The 18,598-nt window shown below is 41.1% G+C and overlaps 1 protein-coding gene across 2 annotated transcripts in view; it reads right to left on the minus strand.

The window, feature by feature from the left end:
- Positions 1-760: 760 nt before the first annotated feature.
- Positions 761-18,598, minus strand: part of KCTD16 (potassium channel tetramerization domain containing 16) — a 351,666-nt gene continuing 333,828 nt past the window's right edge. For both annotated transcript variants that reach the window (XM_084780553.1, XM_084780552.1), the window contains exon 3: positions 761-4,747. In XM_084780553.1, coding sequence (XP_084636679.1) covers positions 4,296-4,747 — 452 coding nt within the window. In that variant the 3' untranslated portion in view covers positions 761-4,295. The remainder of the gene's footprint in view (positions 4,748-18,598) is intronic.

Consider the following 18,598-nt stretch of genomic DNA (forward strand, 5'->3'; position numbering starts at 1 on the left):
TGTGGTTATTAAGGTTGAAGACTCTTCTTTCCGAAGGGATGAGGAGCAATGGCCATTTTATCTGGAACCGGAATGCTGAGGGCAGCTATAAACCACTCATTTCAGTATGTCTCATTTCCTCTGATTTCTTTGCAGATTTCCATCACTGTATATGCCTTTACCAATGACATCTAACTCCACTGTTGCTCCAAACCCATACTGCTCACTCTGATTCTTTGTCTAGTATGCTATTCTGACACTATAAAAGAAAATAAATAAATTGGAACAGTGGGCCATCAAGATTGCAAGATGCCAACAATACCAAGACATTAAAGAGAGAAATGGCCCATGCTAAAACCTATAACTCAGCATGCAAATTGGCAAAAACATTTATCTGCCACAGAGTCACCAGGGGGAAAATAATTCCCTTCATTTTTCTTTAGAAAATTGTTATGTCAAGTAGAGATGACAAAGAATTCATCCTATAAATTCATAGAAAATGTCTTATTAATTCTAACAAAGATCAAACATAAGGCCAATGTTATTCAAATTCCATGACAATGCATCCAGTGGTAGGGAATGCCAACACTTGCCTCTTTTGGGTTAGTCTTCTCTACTAGACACCAAATTGGAAATGATAGCAAAGAAAAGTTTATGAGAATCAAATTTTGACTTCCATTGTAGGAAGTGTAGTAAGAGTAATTTTGCAAACTACTGTACCTGCCTTTTCTCCACTTCCTCCGCCCCCTCCCCCAACCCTAACCCCTTGGAACTCAGTAAAGAAAAAAAAAAAGGAACACTTTGAGGGGTGGAGAGTCTGGAGAAACAAACACAACCCAGAAGGATATGCAGGGATAGGTAAGGGAATGGAAAATGAGCAGACACCTACCAGCTGTGGGAAAGGATGCTTTTGAATCAAACAAGCCCATGGAACATGGAAAGTTCCACGCACATGGGCCCTCTTTTAATCAAGTGTTGCTACAAAAATGAGTCAGCTTGGATAGACATTCCACTATAGAAGTATGTCACTGTGTTCTTTCTCCCTTCTAAAAACTCAGCACACATGCATTTCCAGGAAAGATCCCTGTGCTTATGTACAAAGGAATACATCACAGCATGTTTTGGAAGCCACTTCACTGGGTCACTTATTACTATACATCAGTGCATATTTGTTTCTGAGCAGTGGGAGAGGTAACAAGGATTATGACGTTAACATTTTTATTTTCCTTCTCCCTTTGCTGTTTGCATATTGTTCCTTTCTTAATAGTGGGTAGGAGGATTTTGTAAATACGCCCATTTAGAGAATATGTCCCTGACTTCTGGAGATTCATATCCATTTAGGGAATGGCCTCCCCACATTCCTTAAATTTAACAAAATAGGATTTCTCAGGAGGCAGTGTAAGCTAAGGGTCTGTACATGTCAAGTTTCATTCACTTGACCATCCAGCACCATTCATTTCTTGAAACTGACAACGTACAGCCCCTGTCAACACCCACAGTAAGAACTGAACTGTATGTAGTATTGCTCTGCCCATGACTGAACCTAAGGCTCTGAAGCCAGGGAGAACAGAGTGTTTCTTCTCCTGGCTCAGTTGGCCAAGCTCATTTTCAGTGTGTAGAAAATTACAAGGAGCACACAGGATAACTCCATTCCAAAGGGTACCCAAGACTTTATGTCCTTGGTGCCTTCTCAAAACTCTCTACTGACCCAGGCTGGATCTGAATATGTCAATACCCCCACAAATGAATACCATGTCGTCTGCCTTTTCTGTTTAAACTCTTTACCATGGGGCAGGTGCCACATCACAAGTAGCCAAAAATGAAAGTAATATGTTGTTGTTTTCAACAGACTTCTACTACTGAGCTTGTTCCTCATGGGTACAAAGCACACCCGTGGGAGGAAAGTGCCATACCAACAGAGCCCTCAGGACACTGCTACAGTACTTTGGATGTAGCATTTCATTTCCTATGTGAAGACTGTAGTGGAAGCTGTGGGTTGATGGCCAGATATCTGTCTTGATAGGATTATGATTAGGGCTGAATTTGACAGAAACTTGGGACTTTGGCCAATTTATTCAAATCTCAGATTCTCTGTCAGCTCTTTCAGTGAATCAGTCCATGATCAATGATTCACATCCAGTGTCTTCTTGACCCATTAAGATCCAGGAAGCTTCACAGTATCTTCCATAATAACTATAATGGTATTTTTGATGTACCATCAAGAAACATTGAGAGGATGAAGATGTACTGGTAGGCTTTACACGCAAAGCTATCTATCAACTGTCGGCTAAAATATTAATAGACAAGAGAGCATTTTTATAAATGATATCTCTCCTGGCAACTCAGCTCCCAGAGACAACTTTCTTTTTCACTTAAATAAAAATTAAAACTTCATTTGAAGTATCAAGACAAGAGAACACTGCCTTACCCTATTACCCACCTGTGTAGTCAAGAATTATAAAAGTTTTCAGAAAGACAATCATCTATAAACGGGCACCAATAAATCAATGAGGAGATTCTTAAATAATAAATGTGCCCAAGTGAAAGTTTTCATAACGAAGAAATTGGTCATTAGATTCTTCTTCCACAGACATGTTCTGGTTGCCTTTATTACCTGTGCTACATACACACACACACACACACACACACACACACACACATACACACACACACACAACAAAACAAAAATTAGGAATGCTTGGCACACAATAGTGACAAATCATTTTTTCAGTTACCATGGAGATATATGAGGAATCCTGGAAATTAAAAGTTGTCTTTGGACATTTGTTTAGCACAAGTGAACATAAGAACTATTGTGAGTTAATAGAAGACAGAGCGACATGAATAGACAGTGTTAATGACTTCTTTTGGACATTATCTTTACAAGTTAGGAATATTTCTCTTTTAAAAAACTTAAAAAGTCAAATTAGTTCCTTTTGCGTTCCAGCCACCCACTTGGGTCATTACAGACATCGAAGAAATGGTACAACTAAACAACCATAGTGTGGCTGCAACCAAATCCCAGGATCCCAAAGGCATCCACACCTGACTCCAAGCAAGCAAGAAGGTACAGGTGTAGTTCTTATGAGAAATGAGGAGGTATGTGGGGATCGAAGTATGTGGGGTCCAAATCCTCTAGAACAAGCAAACAGAAGGGCTGGATGCATCGTCAATTACTGGGTGCTGCCCATCGCTTCACAAGCCATGGGGACGCAGGCAACTTGCCTGCATTATATAAAAAGGCCTCAACAGTAAAGTGTGGGCAAGTTAGACCTCGGAGTCAGATAGAGAACGATGGTCGGTCTTTTAAGAACGGAGAAGGCTGAGCGCAGGGCGGCTCCAAGCTGTGCTTGCGCCTGCGAGTGCTTGTCTGTTAAACACACACAGGGTGAGACTAGCTCTCCTCACTGTCTCCTAATAAAGGGAAAGAGCACGGTAATTTGAAGGAGCCTGGGGGTATTTATTTCAAAATAAGAAAGAGAATTTTTTTTTTTTTTGATGATAGAAGAGGGTGGGTATTCAGTATTAGAAAGTGTTGCCAAGGGAGGCTGGAAAATGTGCTCAGGAGGGTTTTTAATAAAGGGGAAGAGGCTCCTTTGTCTGAAGTGCTCTTGTGGAGGGGCAGCTGGCAGCAGGGTGTCAGCCCCTTGCTGTCCAGGCCCTGGGTCGTGTGCATCTGTTGTGCATATATACAGACATATACTGTGCTTGTGCCGCACAAATGCTCATGCATACAGAATCAATAGAAACTGGCACATAGATTTAAGTGAAAATCATACAAATCTGCCATTCTCCCCTCACCCCATTAAAAAAAAAAAGAAAAGGGAAAAAATTTAAAATCTTAATATATGCCACTGGGTCATATCTCCTTCTACTTGCCCGTCCTTGGCCAACAGAAGGAGGGAGAAAATGAAAGAAAAGAAAACGAAAATAATAATAATAATAATAATAATAATAATAACAATAACAATAATAATAACAACAACAACAACCCGCTTTGGGACAGATGACTCCCAAAGCCTGTGAGCTACTCACAGGTAGCTGGTTCTCATTGTATCAAAAATTCTCAACACACGGGACCAATTTAATAAAAGATAAAGGACAACACAAGAGCTTGCTTCTGGTTTTACATCTGAAAAAAAAATCTACCCTGTGGATTTACACATTAAGGTGAGCTAGGCAAAGTAGGCAGTAGTACACCAATGGACTATTACTGTGTTCTAAGAAACATGGATCGCTTGCTGTCACTTTTCCTTTAGCATATGTCTTCTTTTGGGGAGGCTCATTTCAGAGTGGTGACTACCTCCAGCCCTCCCCTATAGATGGTACTTCCGTAAAAGTTCAGACTGCCAAGGGTGCTTTCTCTCAGGGAAGCGATCTGGAATTTTGATCTTCAGGAAATCCTGGATGCATTTCTCCAGCTCTTCCTCGATGGAGAGCTTTTCCTTCGCAGCTTTCTTTTTGCTGCTTATGTTCGACTCTCTGGAGCCCGAGGTCAGAGTCCGGAGCAGGTCACTTTTCCGCCTCATCTCTGACTGTTGGATCAGCTGCACCGGGCCCTTCTTAATGGGCCGGTCCAGAGTCTGGATGTTGCTCTGGCGCGTTACAGGCCCACAGATCACTGTCTCCTGGGGAGAGCTGGCCTCGGACTGGCTGTCGCAGCTGGAGGTGGAGAGGTCATTGCAGGAGGTGCCACTCTCCCCTTTGTCTCCCTTGCCGTTCTTGCAGCAGCAGTCGCAATGAGAGGAGGACCACCGGGAAGGCTCCCCTGAAAGACAAACACAGACCCACAAATGAATTCCAGCAGCAGCAGCAGCAGCAGCAGCAGCAGACTGCAGCAGCAGACTGCACCAGCGCTCAGAGAACAGGGTGATTCACACCACCAACAACCGAGAAGCTAAGTCATCCGAGGGACATCATTACCAATAGCTGACTGTGTACCTGGTATAATATGGGATCACGTTTAAGGCCGCCTGTACTGGCCCAAGAAATGCAGATAGCCGGTTTATCAGCCCTGGCACATGACAGACCCGAAAATTTAAGACTATAGCTCTATCAGCAGTAACACCAAAATTATAATTTTTTAATTTATTTTTTATTTAATTAATTTATTCCGATTACATCTCAATTGTTATCCCATCTCTTGTATCCTCCTGTTCCTCCCTCTCTCCAGCTTTCACCCTATTCCCCTCCCCTATGTCTGTGACTGAGGGGGACCTCCTCCCCCATTATATGGTCACAGTCTCTCAAGTCTCATCTTGGGAGTCTGCTTATCCTTATTACCTGGAGTTTTAAGGATGATTTTGATGAGATAAGCAAAATGGAGTAGGTCACATACAGTAATCTCAGAAAATGCTCCTCAGTTTTACCATGGATGACATCTTCATCTAACGCTCTGCCTGGTAGCCACAGGGGACTCCTGAGGAGGCTGTATGTGAGGAATGCAGTGGCCAGGGAAGAGGCCCTGCATCCCATTGGTCTTAGACCATCTTAGGAGCACAGCAGCTCCATTTCTCACTTTCACACACAGAAATAATAAGACCCATAGAGTTTAAATAATTTGCCATAGTTTGATTAATTTGTTCCTGGAAGGGCTGAGATTTGAATACAGATGTCCCCCACGTGTTATAACCCAAGTCAATTAACTGCTTCCTAAAACAAATGTCCTATCTTTAAAACTCAAAATACTGTTCAAGTGTGCATTTCTCTGAAGTCCACGTCCATCTCTGCTGATGCTGTCTGCCTCCCCACATACATGGCAATACGTTTTAAGTACCTTAACTCTTACTTATAACTACCTTATGTTTCCCAGAAGCTACTAAACCACCACCTTCCTGGTGTAGACACGGTAAAGTGTTCATTGTTGTAGGTCTAATGAATCACCCAGGGGGTAAGAAAGAAACTCCACAACACACAGCGTCTTAGTGATGACTACCTGAATCTAGCCATGCCTGAAGCTAGCCTCGTCACATGCTCCTCTAAGTTTTCTTTTTTATTTAAGCCAGTGCAAGACTTTCTGTCGCTATTCCCTAAGTCTTGATGCTTAAAATTGAGTTCAGTAATTTGTAGGCAGAGTAATATTTTTATGTACATGGTTGCTGGCTCCATGAAATTTGAAAAACCCACAATAGTGGCACACAATAATTTTTTCAAACAGAAGCTATGGCCCCGAGCCTTCCAGTGTCTGACTAGCCCCCGGCCTCCTAGAGTCATACCATGCACTGATCATGTGCTACAAGCTGGGCATTTCAATTCACCCACTTCACTGACGCCATTAAAATACAAGGGGAGACTAATGCCCTTATGATATTAATATAATAGAAATGCAATAAAACTTTTTTATTAGTTTTTTTAATCCAGTTTTGATTTTCGTGTATCTTATTCTTATAAACAATGGGTATCATTATGAAAAAAATTTACTTCATTGCCATTTCTAATATGGTCAAAGCAAAAATGAAACTAAAATGTCACCCCTCGACTTCTTACATAACGTTTAGATTTTTACATGTATAAAATGATTTTCACACATGGTAACTTGTTATATTTTTTTCCAAATGAATTAAAATATTTTTCAGTGAATCACAACTGCAGCATATCTAACTTTTACCCATGCATTCAAGTCACTTTCTACATGCAACCGAGTAATCATTGTACTTATATAGCTATTAAATTTAATGCAACAACACAGTTAGCCAAAAGGAACCGTAATCTTAGTAACACCATGGCTATTCTCAGTTAATACAAGTAAATATCTTCTGTGCAACAGAGAAACTGCTCAACATGGACCAGCTGCTGCCTGACACATCTACAATGAAAAGGGCTTTCAGTCTGCCGTGGGGTATGGAGGGGAATATTTCTCACCTCTAGTGGGCTGAATCTGCCTCAGCTGCCTGACAATGTGGTCATTCTTGTACTAATCCAACTCAAAGTGGGATGGTCCCAATGAATCGGACTACATAAAAGTCATCACATCAGATCAGGGCTCATCTAACTTGGTCCATTGGAGAATGGTTAGAAATTAAATTTACCATTGAGGGAAAAGAAAGAAAGAAATGGATAGGATAAGAAAGGTAAATGCAGAAATGAGGGGTGTATACATGTTTTGTACAACATACTTGTCTGTTACCTTAAAACAAGGTGGCAAAGTGCATGTTCTTGCCCAGGAGTTCTCTTCCACAAGGAAGTTCCTCCAATCACCAGATTCCAAAGGAATCTTGAGTCTTCTTAAAAAACCTTTTAACATCGCCCAAATCCATATATGACGGAGCCCTATGTGTTAATGAACAACTTTGCATTGCAGAGGAAAGCGGGGATCTGGGACAACTGCAGCTTGTCTCCCAAAGGTTCTGGGAAGACCATGCACGCAAGTGTCATTTTCCAGGAAAGCTAAGTATTACTTTCCACTCATTCTGGGCCACTATCACTCTTCCAAGGATATTGGACAACTTAATTTTAGTTGTAGCTTGTCACACTACTACACATTTCAATATTTCACAAGAACATTAAACTGTTTTACGACTGAGCAAAGTAATTCATAAAATAGCTTCTGAAGTCTAGATATTATTTTGAAATCAGGGAAGAAGGTGGGATTAATATAGTTCAGGAACACTCAATCAGAAATTTGAAAATAGTCACAGTGAACACAGAAGTTCATCTTCCTCTTGGAAGCACTCTCTCAAGCTTCCTTCTTCCCAAGAAAGTGACTGGAGCAGAGGTGTGACACTAGGATGGAAGGGGGCTGCAAGACCGGGGCTCTTTGCTCTTGCAGTCCTTCTGAGGTAATGCTTACAAACCTTAAGGAATCTTGAAGGATCTAAGCAAGGTCAGCTCGGTAATGCAAGTACTCTAGGATCCCCCCAATGATCACAGCTATCTCCCCAACTATCACAAATGCCCCATGATTCATATTGAAATAAGTCCAGTTCTAATTTGAGAAGCTTCAACACTGGTTAGAGTCTTTCCATTTAGCAAGAGAAAAGGGGTTACAATTGATTTGGACAGATGTGGAGAGAAAATCATTTTTTTAAAGAAAAGTCTAAATTAATTATATTAAAAAGACAAACAAATTATTGTCTTCTGGAGGTTTACTAATTGCTGGACCCAATGTTTGGTAGTATCACTTTGATTTTTAATAAGCCATTTCTGACTTTGAGGGCTTCTGTGACAGTTTTGATGCCTGGCACATAATAGAACTTAGATAAATGTCAGATGAAGGAATAAGTGTGCTAAACATGTACTTACAGATATTTCAAGTTGAAAATATAGAAGAAAAGAGCATAGGCTCTAGCATGAGGCACCACAATTACCCAAGATATGGGAGAGTCATCTGAAAAATAAATAAACTAATAGTTTCTGTTTACAGATGTTTGAAGAAAATGAAATGAAATTATTGATGTAAAGGATGTCTCAGTCTGTAGCACAAAGCACATACTCCATCCATCCATATATTTTGGCTATACTGTAAGCCAGACCCCAGTCTCCATAACACTCCAGCTAGGAATTTGACTGATAAGATGGTGATTCTTCTACAAGTGTGCCATATAATCAATATTTACTGCTGGCTCAAGCATCTCATCCATATCTGGATACAGTAGGATATGTTTACTGAGTATGTAGCAATGCCTGATTGGCATTGGAATGGAGAATAACCCCAAGCACAGAGGACCTGCAGCTACCACGTGACCAGGGATATTTCTGGAAAGACGAGGTCTTCCAATGCAGCACTTAAAAGTTAACAAGGAGATTTCCTTGGCACTCAAAGAAAGAATAGGTAGACTACCAAGATATGACTTGTTAGCCTGCGACCACAAAGTGGGGTTGGCGATCCCCCTTGGACATGGACCTAAGGGAGGGTACTAGGGTGGGAGTGGGAAGGTAGGAGGAACGGAAGGATGAGTGACGGGAGAACAACTGAGTTGTAATTTGGATAAATTAACTTTTTTAAAAAAGTTAACAAGGAGATGAGTCCTTTACTATAAAAATTTACTTAAACTATTTAAATGAAGGACAGGTATAAATTTGTATTTTAAACTAAATGCAAGGAAGGCAAAATAAATCAGATTCCCAAACATCTACACCCAAACCTTTGAGCATTTTTACATCTTGGCAACACTCAGGACCCATCGGGCAGATGGTATGACTGAGATGTCCCATCTTCCACTGAGCCCCGAGTGAGGTGGTTCTTACTGGCGAGAAGCAAGAGAAGAAAGACTACAAAGTATGTCTCCCCCATGAAAAATTCAAGGCCAGCTGAGTGAGACATGACTTAGCAAACTCACAAAGTGCTTATGCATTTTTAAAAGAGGCTTCTCTGTAATCCACCCACACTTCAAATTCCCCACTTGCTAATGGCTGTGCGTACAATGTACTACATTACAGCAGCAGCTGAAAGAGCTGGTCCTCTATGACTTCTCCATCAATGATGTAGGAGCCTGCCCGTCTGGGAGAGAGGTGGCCAGATTTAATTTATCAAGGCTGCTAAAAGACACTCTTGGTTTCACAGTTGAAAAGTCAATAATAAGCAAATTGATGTTTTTTCTAATTCTACTAGCCTTTGAAAATATATCGAGTGATAGAGATTAGGAATAGGCAAGCTGTGCAAGCTTCTGGGCAAAAAGAGTCCTTAGGATTAACTATCATCATTTCTTGCTCCTGGAAGACCATGCCACTCAAGGGCATTTGGTGTTGGATGGTCCTGGCTGGGATGTCTATTTAGGAGGTGGTATATATGAGCAAGAAAGGATAATCAATTTATCCGTATATCAGCCAGGAAAGCATACACTCTACCAGTAATCTTAACAAGAAAAATTCAATAAAAGGTGAACGGACAGACATTGGAAGGACACTGGAAGTGGAAGGTGGAAAGTGACACTGAAGCAGTAATAAAGATGATTGGGGCTACAGCTACTGTCCTTAAGTCTGCTAAGGCGTTTGCAAGAGTATGCAAATGCTAAAGCCTATGAAGCCTGAAAGAGCATCTGGTGGAGGAGGTCCAGGTGCCTGAAGAAAGCCTGATGCACTGCTGGCGGAGGTACCTGAGTGAGTCTGTCTCCAAGGATCGTGAAGGAGGGCGAACTCCTGGAGCCAATGGCTCTAGGGCAAAACTAGGCAAATGAAGTTTGAACAAGCCCAAAGGGGTCTTTCCAACCTGCATGCCTCATGCCTTCCTCTATTGATAAAAATCTAACGGGAAGACAGCAGGGTAAAATGAAGAGTGTCCTTGTGTGATTGGTTACTCAGTGTGGCAACCATGAATCTTAGTCCTGGCATCACAAAACGTATCACAGGAGGGTGGATTTGGAGAGGAGACAGTGCCCTCATGACCAACACATGGGTGCTCTGAGGAATGAAAAACGAAGAAAAGACACCCCGCTGGCCACATCGAATCTATTTCCCAGAAGACTTAGTACAAGGTAAAAAAAAAAAAAAAAGGCCATCATTTCACTTCAGCTCCTGCCCTCTGCCCTTTATCTACTTTAGGATTTTCAATTTGTTCTCCCCTTGCCAGAAACACACTCTTCTATTCTACACCCACTTAACTCACTCACATCATCACACAAACTCAGCTGAAATTAACTTCACAACATGGATTTGCCTTTCTGTTTCCCGGCACAGTTTAAGCTCACCCTACTCTCTTGTTCCTTGCTTTCATAGCATGATATATGTTGAAGCCTGACAGTCTCTCTGTCTCTATCTCTATCCCCCCCATACCTGACTCTCCTCTCTCTCTCTCTCTCTCTCTCTCTCTCTCTCTCTCTCTCTCTCTCTCTCTCTCTGTCTCTCTCTCTCTCTCTCTCTCTGTCTCTCTGTCTCTGTCTCTCTGTCTCTGTCTCTCTCTCTGTCTCTCTCTCTCTCTCTCTCTCTCTCTCTCTCTCTCTCTCTCTCTCTCTCTCTGTCTCTCTGTCTCTGTCTCTCTGTCTCTCTCTCTGTGTCTCTGTCTCTCTCTCTCTCTCTCTGTCTCTCTCTCTGTCTCTCTCTGTCTCTGTCTCTCTCTCTCTCTCTCTCTCTCTCTGTGTGTGTGTGTGTGTGTGTGTGTGTGTGTGTGTGTGTCTGTACAGTGTATTTGTGTATTATTCCAGGTTTATTGATTGAAAGCGTGGGATGTATCAATGTTCTTCTGTATTCTATATCACACTAATGCACACAAGTAAGATTGTGAGGAATCTCAGAAACCTCTATGTACAGGACAAATGAATTCAACAGGAAACTGATGATTTATGTATAAGGTACTGTTTAGAGATACATGTGTGTGTGTGTGTGTGTGTGTGTGTGTGTGTGTGTGTGTGTCCGAGAGAGAGAGAGAGAGAGAGAGATCCTTTAAGAATAATTAAACAGTGACAAATCAAGTAAGGGAATAACAATCAGGATGTAATCTGAATAAATTATAATTTAAAAAATAAAGAAGATATTCCACCCCCCAAAATAATTAAATAAAGACCTCAGGTTTGTGAAGGTCTCTGGAAGAGGCACCATCAGGAGACACCTGATGTAGCCATGATAAAAACATGCTACTTGATAGAGATAAACTGCACGGCCAGTCCAGCAAGTTCAACATGCCTCCTTTGGTGTATGAACATGTGTGAATCAGTTAGTCATCGTGATTTGTAAATAACTGTACAGAATGGTAAAATGTACATGGAAATCAACCTTCCTAGACACTCTTGTCTACGGTCTGTACTGACATAGCTTCCCTATTTGATGATGCGTAGACACACCTTCCTACTTCAGGTTTAGAACCTGTTCGTAAAGCAATGCACTGATTTTAACAAAGGTGGTAATCCTGAATTTTGAATCCCTGCCCTAGTGCCCTGTTCTTTCAAGCAGCTTATCTTAACAGAGTGTTCCACTTTTCAAGAACTTTTTGCCCTTCCATTGTCTTCTCCCTCATTTTATTTCATCTTAGCTCCCTCAACTTTTTTTTTTTTTTTTTTTTTTAGCTAAAATCATACTTTATGGCTCCAACTATTGCCCAGTCAAAGGCCTGGGGCCCATACCAACCCTTTACCTACCTGTCTCCATTCATCCTATGCATCTTCCTTTGAACTTTTGTTTTCAACTATTTTGAAAACTGGAGCATTATTTCCCATGACACACCCAATGTCTTAATCAACCTCTAAGCCACAAAGAGAGGATGTGTGGCCCTGATATGAACAGTTTCCCAACATTATGACCACATTAGATGATGCAGACTTGATGTGTGACTCAGGCTAGGTGGATCTGAGCCCTCACTGGGACTGTTCTGGTAGAACATATGGGCAATAAATGCTGGATTCTGTGGGAGGTTGCCAAACTGGGAACATGTGAGTCCAATAGTCATCTTCCATACCAGCTGGGGAAGACACTCTTGGAGCAGTGAGCCAAGGGAGACTGGAAAAGCTGAGAAATAGAGAGGAACATCCCAACATTTAGGGGAGTCTCAATTTGGCCCCAGGAAGAGATTTATAATTTTATAGCCCTGGACATTCTCTTTTGGCTTAATCTGCTAAGAGTTAACTGTCTGAAGCATATAACAGGATTTTTGAATATTACATCAAACTCTCTTACCAGCACACTTAGCATCTATTAATGTTATCTATTTCATTATCTGAGCATGTGCACGTGCACACACACACACACACACACACACATACACACACACACACACACACACACACACACACACAGGCGTGCACGCACACACACGCGCACACACACACACACACACACACAATCCTACCCCTAATGATTCAGAAGGTGAGAACTACTATGACTGCAAAGCTGTCTTGAGAATGACTTGTTTGTTCTTTGGGTGCTATCTTACTTATCACATTATACCTAACAAATGTAAATAACGGTTGAAGCAACAAATTAAATGTAAGTCACTATCTGTTTTGCAAAGGAACTGCAGACATGAACAAGGTCACAACTATTCCTCCAAGTCAAGGACTTAATAATAATAATAATAATACAATGGAGGAAGCTATGGGTTAGTTATTGTGTTGAACAGTTTCCATAATTTAGTTTTCATAATAGTCCATTAAGGTGATGCTAGTTTCCTTTGCTTTTCATGAAGAATGAAGCTTAAAGTAAAAAATTAACCCAGTCTACGTCATAAGCTTGAAAAATAACAAGAGTTAAATTCAAACCAAAACTGTTTTAATACACAGTCTTTGTGGAGGGTTGATGAATATATGTTCCAATCTTTCTCTTTCTGTCTCTCTCCCTGACTCTCTGTGTCTGACTCTCGTCTCTGTCCCTCTCTCCCTCTCTCTCTCTCCCTCCCTCTGTCCTCCCTCCCTCTCTCTCTCTCCGTCCCTCTGTCCTCCCTCCCTCTCTCTCTCTCTCTCTCTCTCTCTCTCTCTCTCTCTCTCTCTCTCTCTCTCACACACACACACACACACACACAAAATTCTGCAAGAAATATTTGTGTCAACAGGCTGAAAGGGTTAAAATGTTGACTATCTAGCATGTTCACTCTAGTGACTCCATCTTCAATAACATCTCTAAAACACATCTGCCTTAGAACAATGAGCAATGCATTTAATCTCCCTCCCTCCAGGTCACTGGAAATCATGGCACAAGACTAACTGAAAGATAAGGTGTCCTGGGCATCTTGGTGATGTGTGAAGTAGTTCACATTCTTCTTCATGTATTCTCTTACTGAGAGTGTTCTGAAAACAATCAATAATGGTGTGAAGTGTGCATTTAATTGTGACATAATAAAGATATAATAATTGCTAATACTGCTCAATAATATTTAAACAGCCAAATAGTAGATGATATCTTCTTAAGGGAAGAATAAAAGACAATAATAGAAATTATTATTTTGGACAAATGCAGACCTAAGCTTTTGTTGTTCCTCACAGTTCAAACAGAGTCAGCAAATGCTAGAGCTAGAGAACCCATGGATCTCCTGAGCAACACAGATGAAATGCAAGAACTGTTGAAAAACATGTATGAGTCATGCACCGCTCTGAAGGAAGCTAGCATTAAACAGAAAACATTTGCGAGCAGGAGATGCTCTCATGAGAAATCCAAGAAGGAGGAGAGTCAGAGCTCAGATGGCCACAGCAATAGCTTAGAGTCAGAATCCCCATCCAATGGACAGGAACCCAAAAGAATACTAGGAGGAACCTGGGGCAACAGGCAAAGAGGCCAGTTCAGTGAAAAACTCAGCTTGGGACCATACCCAAGACACCACTGGGAATATGTGCCCTGGGGACAAAATGTAGGTAAATCTAGTCCAAAGGGAAAGGATTTTTCCATGTAAATATTGATCATCTGGAAAAGAAAACAAAATAAGAGGAATAACATTCTCTGGAAGAGACTACTGTTTTTTTTTTTACAGGGAAGATAACTGGGCACAACAGTAAATTGGAGAAAGAGGACCACTGCATATATCTTATGGGGAGAGATGGGGGAGGAAGGGAGGGGGCTGAGACAGAGAGAGAGAGAGAGAGAGAGAGAGAGAGAGAGAGAGAGAGAGAGAGAGAGAGAAGAGAAGAGAATAAAAAGAGGAGAAGACAGGAGGGAAGGAAGAAAGGAATGAGGGAAGAAAGGAGAGAAGGGGTGAGAAAGAGAGGAGAGGAAAGAAGAGAAGAGGAGAAGAGAGCACTATATGAGGATAACACTGACCTACATCAGTACAGTTCCTGGCCTGTGCAGATGCCCTGCATCCTGCAGCATCTCACTGAATTCTCTAGCCTGTGGAGAGAGGCGGAGACTACACTGCTTGTGTACTTCAGGGTAAGTGTGTAATTAGCTAGGACCTGCTTTTCCCCGATAACAACAGGCCACCATTCTGTCCAAATCTTCTCCAGAAAGAACATGGAAAGGCCTCTTCTGAGCTGTATGTATTCTTGACGGAAGAATAATTCTCAGAAATCTAGGGCAAATTAGTTTGTCACAATTCTCAGTTCCCACAGATATGGGAGCCTGGAAACACATATAACGGGCAGTGACTAGTAGCTGTTATTTATCTTCATAATTCTCACTGAGTTACTGAGCTATGGGCATCTACCACATTTCCAATGTGATACTAGGTGGTGTGCAAACATTTTTATTTTACTACAACACACTGCAAGGAGTTTTCAGCTTGGCATTTGGCCTGCCTAGCTTCTTGTGGAGTCGGCCCTCTGCACTGCAGCCTGAGTGGCAGCTGGCTTTAACCATACACTTTTCCTGGAAAAAAAAATCTTTCCTCAGTCAAAGCAATTGACTCTCATTGTCCCCTGGGAGCAAAATCTTCTCAGTGTCCTGAAATAAATACGCATACTTATTGATGAGGACAAAGGGTTTGAGAAATCTTGACAAATTGGTCCACGGCTCACAAAGCCAGTAAGAGGCATGCCTAGAATTGGTTTTGGTGTTTTAGCTTCAGGACCTCTGCCTATTTTTCACCCCTTCGTGCTGCTCCAGTGAAACACTGCCTGGGAGCTGCCTGATGGGAACTTACCTGGAAGACTCCTTTCCTCATTAATGATAAATTTAAAAGAAGTCTAGTGAATACAGGAAAGGGAAACTGAGCGACAATTTTGCCTTTCACCAAATGGAAAGAACACATTTTCACCAGACTGTCTTCAGACGATAACAGAAGGGAAAGCCTAGTAGAATTTAGCAGCTGTGCTTTAACCTGCATTGTTGCTAATAGGGTGGTAATTAATTGCTATAAGTTTAATCAGGGTATTAAAATGGGATAAAAGAAGAGCTCCACAACATTTCTCTATACAGCCTCAACCTATATAACCATCCTGTAACAATAATAGAGAACGTTAAGTGAATGTTTACTGCAATGCCTTGTGTTGTTTAATGTAGCTTTTAATGGAGGCTCATTAGGGATCTGCAGCATCCCTTGGAAGGATATGTGGCTGTCTTCTGCTTTTTGCAGAAAGGCAAACTGAGGCACAGGAAGGATAAGCATACAGCCCAATGCCTTCACAAGATGGAACTGGCACGCAGAATCATGCAGACTGGTCCCAGGATCTCCATAGAGAGACAGGTAGTCATGCCAATTGTCCTGTTTCTTGGGCTTTATTTGACTTATGTGTATTTGCGGGTGCACATGAAGGCTGGAGATCCTTTTTATTGGGCAAGATGTCTCTCTGGGAATTAGGGTTTGCTGCTGATTAGACTGGCCAGCCATCTATGGAAATCTGAGTACACCAGGCTCCACAGACTGGAGTTCCAAGCCTGTGACCACAGCTAGCTGTAATCATTGTACTGGGATTTGTGCTAGCCAGTTTTATGTCAATATGAAGGAAGTTAGGCATTTAAGAAGGAAGAACCTCAATCAAGAAAAAGTCCCCACCAGATAGGTCTGCGGCCAAATCTATAGGACATTTTCTTGATTGGTTATTGATGTGATGTGGTTAACATAGATTGGACTACCTCTGGGCTGGAGGTCCTAGGTGCTATAAGAAAGCAGGATGAGGAAGCCATGAGGAGCAAGCCAGTAAGCAGTGTTCCTCCATGGACTCCCCATCAGTTCCTGCCTCTAGGTTCCTACCTTGACTGCCCTCAGGAACAAAGAAGGACCTGAAACAAACCCTTTCCTCCTCAAGCTGCTTTTGGTCATGGCCTTTATTGCAGCAATAAAAATCCATACTAAGACCGGATTGAGCTTGAGTTCTCATGCTTGCACAGTCTGCACTTTGCCTAATAATCCATCGTTCCAGGCCCCAGATAATGGATTACAAACTAAAGAAATGGGGTCGACCTCAGCTGTGCTAGTGACTCATAGTGTCTACCTTTGGAAATGTGGGAAATAAAAACACTTTGCTGAGGGAGCACAAGAACTGAATGATAAGATGCATCCACAGTACAAACAAAGCGCCTAGGGTATATTCAATGAGGGTTGAAAAACTCCATTAAAAAAGCGGTTAATTTGTATGTCAAGTGTAGAAAGATGAACATTAACTTCAGTATAATTATTTAAACAGATTTCACTGACGATACCCATCCACGTAATGCCTTGTCTCTTCCACTTTTCTTCCAATATTCAGGAGATTTAAAATCCATTTTCCCATTACAGAACATAACCTCTACTTAGCACTCACACCAGGGGCTGTCTATAAGAGCAGTTACATTTTCATACACTGACAATGTGTAGAGAAACACCAGCATGCACACAGGTTGGCTTATACAAAAGATGCTCATCCTCAGCTTTCCAGAACAATGATGGCCATGTTTGATTTGTACTGACTCCAAGGACGAGGAGAATTTCTGAAGGAGTAGATGAGTCGTGCCTTGTTCTGCCAATTCACTGTTAACTCTGTAAAGATGAGCTGTCTTTACACAACTTCATAAAAATGCATACATAAAGTTATAAGATTGCCCTGTTATCTATGATTTGGGAAATGAGACCTACCATTATTTCCATAGTTAATTCACTTAAAATAGCCCTTCAGGTAGTTTGACTGATGTGTCCTATGAGCAAAACCAGCAAAGGCATGCAGCCCAAATAATCAGCACTGATAATTCCCAGAACAGAAGAGATATGAAATAAATAATCTGAACAAGTAATGATCGTGGGAGAATTAGATTGAGAGATATTTGAGTTCCATTGAGAGATTGAGAATTATTTGTTATCCATTAATTTCCCTCTGCAATTAGTAGACTGATAGGCAATTGAGTTCTTTTTCCATTCTGCTATCTATTTATTAAATACTTGCTTTTCTTTGCATTGGTGATTAAACATTTAGTAATGTACTCTTAGTTGTTAATATCTGAGAAATTAATTGGAAAGAGATTTTTTTAAAGAATCAAAACAACATTTCTATTTTTTAAAATTTTTTTCTTTATTAATTTATTCTTGTTACATCTCAATGGTTATCCCATCCCTTGTATCCTCCCATTCTTCCCTCCCTCCTCTTTTCCCCTTATTCCCCTCCCCTATGACTGTTCCTGAGGGGGATTACCTCCCCCTGTATATGCTCATAGGGTATCAAGTCTCTTCTTGGTAACCTGCTGTCCTTCCTCTGAATGCAATCCCTATCAAAATACCTACACAATTTTTTAAAGACATTGAAAGTTCAATTCTGAACTTCACATGGAAAAACAAAAAAACCCAGAATAGCTAAAACAATCTTGTACAATAAAAGGTGCTCTGGAGGAGTCTCCATACCTGATCTCAAACTGTACTATAAAGCAATAGTAATTAAAACAACATTTCTAAATAGAGAGTTGTTTTGGTGCCTGGACTTTTCATCCTATTTCCTTTTACTTTGGTCTGTCAGAAAATTTATTGTCTTTCTCATCTCTTGTTGGTGAATCTGAAACAAGAATTATTGAAAAGGGAGTTTAATCTTACTTTAGAGCTAAGTATTTTTAACTAAGTAGGGATGTCCTAGAAATTAAGAGTGTTTTTCCTTTTCTGAAGAATGTGAGTGTGGCCTCCAGCACCCATATCTGGATGCTCCCAACTGTCTGTAATTCTAGCTCCTAGAAACCCCTTCTTCTGGCCTCTGCTGGCACCTACACTCACATGGGATGCATTTACACAGGCACACATATACATAAGTAAAAATAAATATTTTTAAACCTGTAGAGTTATGCAAGATTTTGATCAGACTGCTGAATTTGTAGTTATTGAAACATTCAGTTTAGACACAGAGTTAACCATGGCCCAAAGTGATGGGGATCT

This window comes from Acomys minous (genome assembly GCF_964271855.1).
Source record: "Acomys minous genome assembly, chromosome: 4".
Classification (NCBI taxonomy): Eukaryota; Metazoa; Chordata; class Mammalia; order Rodentia; family Muridae; genus Acomys; species Acomys minous.